At 35.1% G+C, this 14,794-nt stretch overlaps 1 protein-coding gene across 5 annotated transcripts in view; it reads right to left on the bottom strand.

The window, feature by feature from the left end:
- LOC107699113 (double C2-like domain-containing protein beta) overlaps positions 1–14,794 on the bottom strand; it is a 73,728-nt gene that overhangs the window by 34,123 nt on the left and 24,811 nt on the right. For 2 of the 5 annotated variants that reach the window (XM_016500289.1, XM_016500321.1), the window contains exons 2-3: positions 1,602–2,025; positions 821–900 (exon numbers count right to left, since the gene is read on the bottom strand). In XM_016500289.1, coding sequence (XP_016355775.1) covers positions 821–900; positions 1,602–2,025 — 504 coding nt within the window. Of the gene's footprint in view, positions 1–820; positions 901–1,601; positions 2,026–3,731; positions 3,920–4,330; positions 4,475–14,794 lie in introns of those variants that run through there. The other 3 variants (XM_016500305.1, XM_016500313.1, XM_016500297.1) reach the window with 3 other exon arrangements.

Genomic DNA, 14,794 nt, shown 5'->3' with positions numbered 1-14,794 from the left:
AATATTTTGTAAATGAGTGCAGTATGAGTCATCAGTATTAAAAAAGACCCATGTATTTATAGTAAATGAAATAAAATAATAATAAATAATAATGACAAAATACTAATAGCATATTGAAAAAGATTTGTGCAATTTGTAAATATTTTAATTTTAAAAAGTACTCTAATCAAAGATAACTGACTAAAAGACGCAAAACGTCAATTTTGTTAAAAGGGTGTTCAGGCACTTTTATGTTCCAGTGGTTTACTTCAACTTTTTTGTTTTTGTAATATGAAAGTCACATTGAAACGGTCTTGGAAACGTTTAAATTTTTCCTTGTATGTACAGATTTTCTACTTTTGTCCCCAGACCAAGACATTTAATCTCAAAATATGAAAACCCACGATAAACACATTCATTATTACATTCTACAACTACTTGTTTTTTCTCCCAAAAGCACATTTTGCACAATTTAATATAATTTGTGTCATTTCCAAACTAGCTTTAATTCTGTCAAATGATGCAAAACGTGTAAAAATAGAACTTTATTTTATTTGCGATACATAAACTCTAGCTATCTAGCAAGACAGCAGTCTGTTGTTTTATTTTTAAAATGTTCCATCACAGATTATTATTAAACACAATACATCATTTTAGAAGTGGTGGAAATGCTCGTTAGTTTAGGAAAAAAATAACAAAAACATCAACTGTCGGACATTGTCAGTAGACGAGTGATAGTGTGGAAAGCATGCTTTAAAGTGTTTATTTTCTAAAACTGCAAGCCCGAAAATGTCTATAGTTGTAGAAACACCCAGTAGTGTTTGTGTGAGTGTAAACCTACTTTAGCCTTGTGGACGGTGCAGTGCAAGCAGTTATTTTCTTGGTCAAATAGCAGGCTGAACTCCAGAGTTCCCAGGTAGGCTGAAAGAAACAAAGGAATAACTTAATGACTTGCATGCACATTAGCAAAAATAGCAGCCAATAACAACCCAAATGACTTAGCTGGGAATCAGTCTTGCCTGCAACGACCTAATCAGGGCTGTGCATATACAGAGGGCTTGTAGTGTTTATGCATCATTACAGAGTCTAATGAAGTATTTAACACTCCAATCGCGTACCTCAGTTATCACACGCACTCGCACCAATCCAGCAAACACCACACAAAGCAATCAATACCAAACAATATGAGACTGAGGTCCAGGCCGATGGGAAGCACTCATGCCTCATTGGCTGCTTAGTGGTGAATAAAATCAGTCAATCAAACAAAGGGAATCCAGAACAGGAAACATCACATTCATGAATGTGAGGAGTTATGTAATACAGAAGCATGTTTTTACATTATGTGAAGAAAGAAAGAGATTGGGCTGATGTGGTTAAAGAATTGGGCTTGTAATGACAAAGTTTGTAGGTTCAAAGGCCACAAGGACTCATTCTAGCACTATTACCATTGTGTCCTTGAGAAAAGCACTTAACCCCAGGTTGTACCAGAGGGATGTCAGTAGATTTGTGAAAAACGCATCAGCAGAACGATTACTTAGAGGAAGAGCAGAGCGTAAACACATGTGTAAGCCACCCAAAGGGAACCCAATGTGAAACAGTCACTAGCCACGAGGCAAACTCACTGTCATCGTCATCCGAGTCGGCAAACTCTCCATTCTCCCCTTGCTCTCTCTCCCTCTTACGGTCTTTCTCTCCATTCCCGTCTCCGTCCTTGTCTTTGTCCTTTAGAACCTGTTTCTCCCGGGGTGGAAGGGGGGTGATGGGGAAGTCGTGGAAACGAGGGAAAAAGTCAGAGATCTGTGGGATGGGGAGGATGGGGCCAGGGCACACATTGATGGCAAAGTGCTCCTGCATGGAGATCTTGACTGGGGAGGGAGGAGGAGGCACAGCGGGGCTGGGGAGACCCGCAGCGGAGGGAGGGGTGGAGGGAGAGGGGGAGGTAGAGGAGGATGGAGGCAGGGGGAGATGGGAGGAAGGGTTACTGGGAGGGAAATGGGAATGGGGCGGAGGTGGTTTGGAAACGCTCATCAGGACCACTGGAAAGAACTGTGGAGAGAAAGAAAGAACTTTTTAAAACAACATAACTGTAAAAAAATTTTAATTCAAGAAAAAAACTGTTTTACACAAATAAAATATAAATACTATGTATGGTGTGGTCAACCTTGGGTTGTTTTAAATGTGCTTTATTAATAAATAATGAAATGAAATGTATTGAAATAAAAACAAGATAACATTGACCCATGTGGCCATCCTGTACATCCTTCTCATCCCATAAACTGCAATCAAAAATCATCGTATTAATGTGCTTTTTTTTGGGGTCTAGTTTTCCTAAAAATATATACAGTATATAAACATCCTTAAAACAAGATCCTTAAAACTTACTTGAGAAACAAAATTGTGTAAGATAATGGATTTGTTTTCAGGTAATTTTGTTTTTGAATTAATTTTATTTGGCATTTTTAAGTTAAGCTTAAGTTTTTTTCATGTTTATCCCGTTACCAAATATTTTTTCTTGTTTTCAAAATAATTCCAATCAAGTTTTATGCTTTATGCAAAAAAAGAAAAAGAAAAAGTTATTTTCCCTCTTCCCTTAAAATAAAGTAAAAAATAATAATAATAATAATTAAACGACCCAAATACCATGAATTACCCCAAAATTGGCAATTTCCTTATACTTTCACTGTGGAAAAAAGCAGCTCGGACAGTCTGCTAAATATCTTCGTTTATGTCCCGTAAAAACAAAGTACAGGTTTAGAAAAACATGAAGGAAGGAAATCATTTTTGTGATGTATGCCTTTAATTCAAAATCTCTTATCTTACACAATTTCAACCAATTTGGTGGTGCCAATTTTTGTCCTGAGCAAAACTAAAACAAAACGTTTGATGTGACAAGTGAAACAGAAGAATGCCCCACGGCCCCTGATCCAGACAGATAAAGATGTGTGACAGACTTTCTGCTGATAATATCTTTCATTACCAGTAATGCGGCTGTTTTGATTACGCTACCTCCCTAAGGACAGAGATATAGGCCTAGTGTCTGTTTCATACGAGTCCTCTTCTGTGCGTTCTATCTCAGTCTCACACATTCTCTTTCAACCTGTTTTTCACATCTTTTCCTGTAGTTCGTAAGATTCTTGTCTCGTGAACTAGACTGTCTAACAAGCCAAAAATAGAATAAGCATGATAAAATGTCACTGTTATGAGTCAAAACAAAGTTTTTCTCCCTTGTTTGTTTTGTGTGAATGATAGAAATGCCACAAAAATGACCTAAAAGTCTAAAATATCAAACACACAACATGCTGCCTGATTTTAATTCACCTCTTCCATAATTTGACTAAAAATAAAATGTTGCACAAAAAATAACATCACAATCAACAATAATATTTGCAGATGTGTGGCAAGACAGTTATTTCAACACGTTCATACACACAATGAGGCTACTGTTATGCAAAAACACTGTCACACGCACACAAAGGCTGTCAGGCTGAATAACATACACATGTTGGCAAGCACAGAGACGCAAGCACATGCAGAGTTAAGCAGAAGTGCAAATAAACAGCTACTAGTACATAATCATTAAACCCGATTTGAAATGTGTTCACTCATGAAGAAATACACCTGCAGGCAACATGCATGCATGTGGACACAGACACACTCACACTAACAGGTGGTCAAGCTGATACATAAACCTGCATTATCAAGTGGACAAAAAAAAAAGGCACTCAGACAGATATATACACACTCTCACCCACCCAATGACAGTCTTCATCTGTTCATGCACTCCATCTTGTCTTCACTCATGGTCTCTCTCACACACACTGAAGAGAAACCACCGTCGTTTTGTATCAATATATCCTCCCTCGTTCTCTGTCCCTCTCACTACTCTCTCTCTCTCTCTAACTCGTTTCTCGCTCTGACTCGGTTGTGACGTTTTCTTGAAGTTCTCTGCGCACCGCGCTCACTGATCTGTCACTCTCACCATTTATTTACTGCTGAGATTTAACAATGAGGGAGAGAACGTTGAAAATGAATTGAGAGAGCGAGAGAGAGACGGAGGACATATGAGAAACTGAATAGCCATAGTGAGTTCGTAAAAAAGATAAGAGGAAGAAAGAACTGCAGAGAAGTTACAGTATGTACAGAACACCGGGGCTTGTTGTCACGTGAATATTTTTGAAGTCACTTTCTGTATATATTTAAAGGAATAGTTCATGTTTATAAGATTCATTTACTCACTCCGATGTTGTTCTAAATCTGTATGATTTTCTATATTTTGTGAAACACAAACGATATGATGAAATTGAATGAGGACTGTCAAGGTCCAAAATGACAATTGTCACTATTAACATACCACAAAAGCAGTCCATACGACTCATGCACAATATTCCAAGTCTTCAGAAGCCTTATGGTAGCTTTGTGTAAGGAACAGATTAAAACGTAAGTTATTCGCCGAAAATCCTGCACTAGCTCTCCTGTGGCGTTGATTCTCTTCGTGAACGAGTCATTCTTTTGAATCAAACCTTTTCGGTGAATTGGTTGACCCAGTTCAGAAAATAGGACTAAATGATTTGTTCAAACGAATCGAACTGATTCAGAACCTGTTAGAACTTGCAATTTAAAGGGGTCATATGACGTTGTTAAAAAAAGAACATTATTTTGTGTATTTGGTGTAATGAAATGTGTTTATGCGGTTTAAGGTTAAAAAAACACATTATTTTCCACATACTGTACATTATTGTTTCTCCTCTATGCCCCGCCTTTCTGAAATGCGTAGATTTTTACAAAGCTCATCATTCTGAAAAGCGAGGTGTGCTCTGATTGGTCAGCTATACAGTGCGTTGTGATTGGCCGAATACCTCATGCGTGTGACAGAAATGTTATGCCCCTTACCATGCACACATACAAATATTTGGGTTGAACTGTTCTGGAACAGTGTTGTAAATACAACTTAACCACTGATTTCTAGTTGTGTCCTCTTTTGGAAGACCAAACAAAGTAGTTTCACTTTCACAACGAAACACACAGCGTCTCCACGACATGGCGGCGGCGGCAACAATACTACAGCGAGAATAAAAGTTACGCCTTCTTTCTTTGCATGAACATTTGGGCGGTGTTATGCAAATCTTCCCACACAGTGACGTAGACATGTGGGGGCGTGTTTAAACGAGGCATTTTAGGAGGGCGTGGACAAGTCTTAACTTTTATAAAGAATATCTCTTTGGGTTTGAGACTTTAATCTTTGCAACTTTAGGGATCTTATCTATTCACAAACAGCTTTTGACATTATATGACCCCTTTAATAGCCTATTAAATGCTAGCAGTAAATCAATTATGAAACACAAAATGTTTAATGAAATGTATGTTTGCCAGTGTGATTTCATTGTGTTTACTTGTTTAAACAACACCTACTGTATGATGATACTATTTCATTATTATATAAATTATTTTATTATTAGATTTTAAATTATTATATTATGAATTTTTAGCTTGCAGAATAAAATTCACACACAAAAGAAACTAATTTCAGACAATTTTGAACTAGGTATTTAAAAACCAACATCCAAAAATTACTGTTAATATTTCTGATATTTCATATTTATTATATAATTAATCATTAACCCAGTTTACGCCTACATGTATGCTGTTAAAGCAAGAGTAGAAAGATTTTTACTCAGGAAAAAGTATCTCTAACAGAAAAACTGCACAAAAACCTCAAAGCTTTGCTGCCGCACTGGCTATGGAAACAATGGATATGGGTCAGTGACAAAAAGGGGTTGTCAAGATGAGAAATTAAAAAATATTTTAAAAACTTGTTTTAAAAGCATGCATCAGGTATTTTAAAATGTACACAGCGTGTTTATGTTGATTTTATGTAATTAAAAATGACATATGTACCATTTTTTTTACAAAAGTTAAGACTGAATGTACATGAAAATGTCAAATGGTGTAACCGCCAAAGAATGAGAAATATTAAATATTTTATCCACCTAGATGGCATGTAAGCTTACTCATAGAAATAAATACTTCACTTAAAATATCACACAAAAATAGATTTTAGAGTTATCTCTAAATGTACATTTTAATGCGTTTTTGCAATAAATGGCAGGACATATGCTGAAAACATCTCTGTTTTCTAAATAATCTTTTGACAAATTATGTAAAAAATATTAAAAACCATATTATTATACTAAACTAGATGACTACATTTTATTCCACATTAATTTTCCTGTATATAATTATATTTTTATGAAAATTACTGGTTACACCAATTGACACAAACCAGTTACACCACTTGACCATGTTGCTTCTACAGCCAAAGGCCATTGTTTGTTGAAGAAATTGACACTGACAATCAAGCATGACTGTCAACAAGTTCAGCTGAAATGTTTTTTTTCAATGCTAAAAAAAAAATCTCGCAACACGAAATTATCATAGTGATGAACAGTGAACTCATGTCTCATATTGTAATTACAGTTAAAAAACAATATCTGAAAAGAAATCATCATAGTGATGAACAGTGAACTCATGTCTTGTATTGTAATTTTAATTTTCTTATTGTAATTTCTACTGCATTGTGGCATCTATTGGGGAAAAAGGGGCTCTGTTATATCATATTAATTATAAAATATATAAAATTGTATTTTACAGATGTAAATTGTAATCTTTGGTTAACATTTTTTATCAGTGAATTGTAAGATTCAAATATTCAGTGAATATGTTCAAATGTAGACACCCACTTCCTTCTGCTACATTATTAAATCATTTATGTATATATTACATTATATTATATGATACTATATTGCTTAAAGGGATAGTTCACCCAAAAATGAAAATTGCCCCATGACTTCGCTTCAGGAAGCCTATATTAACCCCCGAAGCCATCTGGAGCACTTTTTTATGATGGATAGATGCAGTTTATTGGACTTCTATTGGACTATTGAATATCACCTATTCACTGCCATTATAAAGCTTGGAAGAGCCAGGACATTTTTTTAAATATAATGCTGATTGTATTCGTCTGAAAGAAGAAAGTCATATGCACCTTGGATGGCTTGAAGTTAAGTAAATCAGGTGGTAATTTTCATTTTTGGGTGAACTATCCCTTTAAAATTTGAAGTGAATGGAATAGAAATATGCATTAAAGCTAAACATTTTAAAAACACTAATGTTGTGCAACATAATTATTTTATCCTAGACTTACAGAGCTTTAATAATAAAGTTGTAGATAAAGAACCACTTTCTCAAAAAAATAACATTAAACACTTGAAAATAGTTTCAAATAGTAGGTTAGTTTATATTACATCTTTAATCAGCATCATAAACTAGTGATATTTGACTAAATTGGCCCCTAACAGAAAAGCTTGTAATAGGAGTCAAATGGTGTAACCGGTTACACCACTTGACATTTCAATTTAAAATCAAAATTGACAGGTATTTTCATGGACACCTATGTAAGTACATGGCCTTTGTGGGAATATTTCAAATGTAATTTTTAAAGTTAATACTCATTTTTATAATAATGATGAATTATCAATGTATTCCTGAGGTCATACCATTTGACATGCATACCTAAGAATACCTGACCATACCCTAAAAATGTCAAATTATCTCACATTTTAAAGAGAGTTACTAACCTTTTTATGCAGCAGTTAGTATCACCAGAGGTCCTTCTCTGTGTTATAATTTCCTGTCATATGATCTTCTTGCAAAATATTAACAAAATGGCTCCTTGAATGGTGGTTACACCATCCTTGACACTTAAGAAATTCGACTTGACTCACATAATTCCCCAAATTAATTATAATAGTCAGAACAATGGTGCTCCATTTACTTTTATTTACTATTAAATAGTACTAATGTAAGATTATGCCAAATTAGCTGATCTGGTGTTTTATTGAGAATTTCACCTTTTTTAAACGAGATTAATTATTTGGTACAAAGTTTTTACGGTTACACCACATTGACATTTTTGCAATCATCCCCCAAATATTCTCTCAAAATGAATTAAAACCAGAAATTTTAGACTTGGTCCACAAAAAAGAGAATGTATGCAATTAATTTGCACATTTATTTTGAAATTGCAATCCTTTTAAATTTAATTTAAACCATATGGACACAAAAAAATTAGTGTCATGTCATTGGCCCATATATAAAATAAAATGCATCATGGGAGCTTGTACGTGACCAGTTGGTGCTGAGATATGCTAGAGATATACTCATATTTTACTGTTCTGCCTCCTCAAGAGTTCTGTCAGAAAAATGTGTGTCATGAAAATCAGTTTTCTCAATTTTAAAATATTCCTGTTGTCACAACATAAACTCACTCTCTACACAAAACAAAGTGTTTTATTTGGCAGATTATTTTACTTTATTACTGTTTAATCATACGTTTCACAACTGGTCTTTTTTCTTATTTGAGATTCTGAATATACAAATAATGGTTCCAAAAGGGAGGTTTATTGCAGTTAATCAAGTTTATTGCAGATGGTGTTTCATAATAGACTTGCATGTGTCTTTAGTAAAGATAGAGAGTGTGAATTTCACATTTATTTAAGTCCCAGATGTGGCATATCTTGGCTCAGTTTAGTAGGAATCTTGCTGAGGTGCAAAAATGAACTTCGCAGGGTTCTGTATACCTCTCATGACAAATTCACAGAAGAGGAAGAGAGGGACAAAAAAGATGATGCTATACCAAAAAAAAAAAAAAGAAAAAGAAAAAGAAAGAAAAAACACTGGTTATTCTACAAACGCTGGTGAACTGAGAGATTTGATAAGTCTGAAACCTTCGTTTTTCACTTTTGGCATAGTCGCTAATTTGTGCACCGCTAAACCCAAATCAGTAATGTGTCTGCAAAAATAATTAGCAATTAGAAAAACACTCAGTCCTGCTTTTGAACTGAAGGTCACCTTGTCACATGAAGGTCAACCGTCATAATTTTAGTATAATTGTGCAATGGGCTTCGTCTCAAGACGCAGGAACCATATAGCATTCAAATATGTTTCTAAAATCCCTAGCAAAAGTATGACTCATAGCAGAAATCCCACACTGCATTGATAAATGCACATACATAAATACAAAATAATACAACGTGTTAATAATAAATTATGTATGAAAATCTATTTTTGCTGCCTGACATAACAAAACCACACAATGAAGGATGGACCTGCTGAAGCAAAGCGATTATCTATCATTTAAAAGTTATTTATCTGCTTGTAATTTATATTCTGCATATTCATATTCATCAATGATGATGTTGCATATTCATCAATATTCGGGAAATATGTTAAACACAGGAGTTAAATGAGCATGCTAGAGACGGTTCTATGGCTCTCTCTCACTGCATAGAAAGTAGTAATCAGTGGCTGTTAAACCGGTACAAATAACATGTCATCCTCCATTACAAATGCTATGGCCGACCTAGTCTCTACCTTAGCATGGGACACCGAAAGAATTCACCTAGATTTAAATGCACAAACTGAAAAAGGTTTTCACACAGATATATGTATCTCTCGGTTCTCCAAACACACTGGGAATAATAGATGGATGTTCTTGCCCTTGCACATATGTCTCTGTCCTCAAACGTACAGCTTGCCTGTTCTCTTCTCAGGGAGCCCGGGTGGTAGTTGATCCTAAAAAAGAATCGAATCTTTGATTCCAAGAGGAATCGATTCCACTCTTCTGGAGTGTCATGACTAATAGTGTGTTCATGTTCGATTACCAAACTATTACACATCCTAGAAGAGCCTTAATAGCTAGTAGCAGTGGTTTTGATTCATCCCAGTGATTTTGTTCACCAACAACATCTTGTTTAGGTTTAAAATCGCATACTTCCCTTCTATGTAGTAGGTACAAAACAGTGTGTGAAAAAGAGCAGTATGTCCAAAAATCACACTATTTATTAAACAATAGGCTAAAAGTACCCAGATGACCTACTATTTTTGGGTGAGATATTGAAGGGCGCATCTAATGGACACTTTACTATCCTATGAGTCCATGAGAGGATTTGTGAATGGAAACTGATGCTGGTAGGTCACGTGACAATGAAAACATGGCGGAGTTCGTCCAGATTATATACTACACATATTGAAAAAAAAAAAAAATACAATATAAAATTTCAGATGCAGTCACTGACTCATGTTGTACATTAGAACAGTAGGTGGTGATTATGAGTGAGTATTAAGTCCCCACTGCTAGGAACAATGTTTTGTTGAATATGTAAATATTCACTTTTCTATTTGCATCTGACATTGATAGACTGAACAGAAGAAATGAACCAAAGAAGATTTCCACGTCAAAGAAGGCAGAGCCCTATCCACACCTACCTATTACAGTACATATTTGCCACAGAGCAGTGGTATATTAAGACGTTTACCATTCAGAGCGAACTTTCCCAGGAAGTTTGCTTTGGCGAGCTTTTTCAAACTCCTGAGACAAGCTTCAAACAAACAAAATTTTGGCCTGATTTTGTTCTAAATTACTTTGCATGAAGTATTTTAGGGCCTTTATGAGTGAATCGCTGATTCACTGGATCATTCACTCAAAAGATTTGTTTAAAAACAACCACTCCTTAATGGTCGAAGCATCACAACAGCACTACTTAAAAATGATCAAATGATCAACTGATCAATGGATATGCAACAACAAGCTATTTTCAAGGTAAAAACAAATGATGTCATAGTTTAAAAGGTTTGTGTTGAGTTTAGATCACATATCCATATACATTCAGATATTCTGGCAAAGGTTTGCTATAATTAGCTGAATTTTAGACTTGTTTTTTACATAGTTAAATCAAAAAGATCTACTGAATAACATGCATTTAGAAAATAAATAGGGCCAATTTCAACCTCTTGCCAATTAACTTTCAAATTTGACTATTTTCTGAAAACAGAGAGCGCTGTGTAAATGGTGTTGTACTTAGTTCACACCCGCACTGTCCCATAAGTTTTCTGTTTTTCATCTTGAGGAATCCACCTCTGTCATCGTTCACCTTCACGTACTGATAACACGTCACATTCCCTGTCCATTTGAGACTCTTTGAATGTTCGCTCTCTCCGTTTTGCTCTTTTTCGCTTTCATAATAGACAGGCAGGTCCTATTAGCCTTCTGCCAGTCTCATCTGTAGTCCTGACAGCCAGTAAGCACTGCTATGCCAAATTCTCTCTCTCGCTCATCAGTTCAAGTCATATGACTTTTCTGTTCAGTTGTGGGGGAGATGAGCTAGATTCCAGTCACCCAACTGCCTCACTAAACACACTACCGCCGCTCTCTGAAAAGCTGAAAGCACTATGTGGGATGCAACAACAGTCAGAACTCATCAACAGCATTTCAAATGGAAGCATAAGTGGTTTGTTGATGATGCATCGCACACATCTTGAAAAACTTCAAAGAAGGGTTATGAGAGAATGGTCAAGCCATGATTCAGTTAGTAAAGGCTTTGAACTATGTGGCTGTGAGGTATATGGCAATATTTGATCTAACTGAGATGAGAACAATTTTTTTTCATAATACATATTTTGCGTGTAGTTTTATGAACTTTTGAGAAATGAGAGACTATACATGGAATGTTTGCATTTAAAAAAAGTTGTAAAAGGATTATTTAAATGAACTTGTGAAAACAAAAGAGGTTATAAAATAATACAAATATTAATATAAAATAAAATAAATCAAAATGAATAATTAAAAATATTTAATAAAATTATATTATGAATATTATAAAATAAATAATGATAACAATAATAAACACAATGAAAATTAATAATATTAAACAATAATAATATAAATAAAAATATTAAATAATAATAAATAAAATAATATATAAAAAAATGAATCCATGCTTTCAATCAACCCATTCTACCCATTTATCATTTGGACTGATTCATAGATCAGCATTATACTAGTAGTTGGCAACTAGTGAGTGAGTAGTCTGAGTGAATAGGTGAATCATTCACAAAGATTAAAAAAAAAAAATCAAACATCATAACAACTCTACTTAAAAATGCAGATTGTAACAGTATGGCAGTTAAACAATTAGAATTATTCAATTGCTCAATGGAACTTTTTAAAATGAAGGGTAAGAAAACAAGACTAATGCAATGAAAAGAGTTTATTCATTCAGACAGACAGCAAATGATTAATTCTTGAAGATGCTGCAAGTCTGTATTTACAAAGAAAAACCTATCCCTATCATTATTTTAATAGAAAATGTTTTTATAATCATTTATTATGTGGACGGATTCATTCATCCAGAATTTGGAAGATATTTTGCTCTTACTGCGGGACTTTTCAGGGTCGAGGAAAATAAATCACAGAGCAGCAAGTTTCTCTCACGGCTTTGAAGTTACTCAAGTCTCACGTAGCAGTGTGCAGTTATGCAGTATTTATCACAATGCATACTCTGTCTGTCTGTGAACTCTTCTCTCAGGGGTTTAAATTAGTCCCTCTCCAGGGATAATCCTGAGCTGGGGACTAACCAAGCACAGCACTCACAGCTTGGTGCCAACTCTGCCACTTCACATTTCCAAATGACCCAATTTCTCCCTTCTCTTCATCTTTACCCTCTCCCCCTTGCTGCATTTTCTCTCTCTTATACATCATCCTCTTTTCCACCTTTCATCCTTCTCTTGTTTTCATTTAGTATTCCTTCATTCTGCTCCTGTTATACATATATATATACATACATACACACACCAGAGAGAAAAATGCATATATAGATGTAGACATACAGTGTACAGGTTGGCCCTATTCAGCATACAGCCAGGAATATATAGAGAAATGGAGCGTGCCAGATATTATCTCTATGGCAAGACGATAGACTGGATTTGAAGGTTACTGTGGTATAAAGAAAAGATAAAAATACAAATATTAAGAGAAAAAGACAAGAGGAGGGAATGAAAGAGGGATATAAAGGAATAACATACATAGAGACATAAATCAAAGCTACGAACAGGCTCACAAATAAATTACTTAACAACAACAACTGGATGGAAATGTGAGAATGTGTGCAAGAACTAGCAGAGAGTAGAATTCAGTCAGTCATTAAGGAGACAACTTACAAAAAAGAACTATGGTATTTGTTTTTTTTTTGCAAATATTCTACATTACTTCACAAGACTTAAAACTAAAATCAATTGTTTTAAATGCTAGAAATGAATTCGGGCATCACAACATTATAATGTACAGTATAACATGAATATTCATTTTTTGAGAGCTGCTAAAGGTTACATTTAACTTACTAATTATTAACTTTTTGGTGATTTACGATTAACTTTAGGTGAGCGTTACATGACAGCAAAGGTAATCTAAATGAAAAAACTCTTGCACATTACTCCAGTCTGCACTGTCACATACTTAGAAAAATAAAACTATGTGTATGACAATGGTCTGTTTTTGTGTGTGCGAGTGTTGGATCTATTCATGCATCCCTCTCTGTGTGAGACCAAGTCGACGCACATACCAGCATGAGACATCTTATTTTTTGATGTGTTTAGCAATTTTAAAGCCATGTTTAATGAAGCAGAATGCTGCCATTATGTGCTTATGCAGAATCATTAGTCATCTCTAGCATTCCGCAACATCACACCTGAACCCTAATCTATAACAGTCCCTGTTCAAAAACATACCTTGCTTTACCCTCAGCCCGCATGGATGAACACACCGCTGCCCGCTGAAATGTAAACATTCTCACGTACTGCACAGTGTCAACTTTGCTATTTCTTGTAGGCAATGTTTCCAGAATGAATCCACATGCCACACATTCTCAGAACTTCATAACACACACATTCTAAGAATTTCACTTAACTGTACACTGTCATTTCACTGAATATGGAGTTTATGTATTGGCAATGGCAGCAGGAGTTTAATTTACTGACTCCGGTTATGTTGCTTGGTTTTAAATGGCCCATGTCCATTGGGAGCTCACACTAGAATAACATTATTGCTTGACTTGCCTTTTGGTTGTTTCTGAGAAAAAAAAAAAAGCAGCGAGGGAAATTTGCAACGCAAAATCAGGCCTTTTTAAAGCACAGTAAGCATAATCGAGCGTGATAGACTATGACGGCATTTCCCAGCCGGCACGCTCACCTCAACATTACCCCCCCCGCCAAGCAGCGATTAGGAGAGAAAAAAAAAAGGGTGACTCGCTTTCTTTTAACAAATGCCATGAAGGACAGCGGGCAAGAAAAGAGGCCAAGAAAACATCAATAATGACTCTTGCTCTCTTGTTTCAGGCCTGAACATTGACAGACAGCATTCTGACACATTTGCATGTCTGAGAAAGCTCATTTACTAAGACACAATGAATTGCTTTCTTATGATAATTATAACTTATGATACATTGTAACAGAAGTAAATAAGCTGTTGAAAATGGTTGGCATTGTGTAAGCATGTATAATATTGAAATAATGTGAACCCATGACCTTTTCTAAGAGTCTTGAATACATTAAAAACCATCTGGCATAAATATGCAGAGGGGAATTAAGTATAATGTACAGTAGGCTGCAGTACATTACTTTGCATGCAATCACATATTTTGTAAACATTCTCCTAGCCTTGGAGCTAAAGAAACACACAGAAGAGGTCTTTGTGTTCTTTTGTTTTGCTGCAAGCATGAATTTGAGATTTAATAATGCGACTTTTCATTATAAAGCTTTATTATGGACTGTAAATTTACCCCGGCTGTATTACTATCCATTTTTTATCTTAATTAAAATGTTTAATGATTATCTTCGAGACATAATCTGGTAACAAGATGAGACTCTGCCCTAGGGTTAAGCTCTCTGGTTTAATTAAAAGTCCATGCAATGATGTGGCCGAACA

This window comes from Sinocyclocheilus anshuiensis, unplaced genomic scaffold (genome assembly GCF_001515605.1).
Source record: "Sinocyclocheilus anshuiensis isolate Anshui unplaced genomic scaffold, SAMN03320099.WGS_v1.1 scaffold477, whole genome shotgun sequence".
NCBI lineage: Eukaryota > Metazoa > Chordata > Actinopteri > Cypriniformes > Cyprinidae > Sinocyclocheilus > Sinocyclocheilus anshuiensis.
The sequence above is the reverse complement of the archived record's forward strand: the minus strand, read 5'-3'. Positions and strand labels throughout refer to the sequence as shown.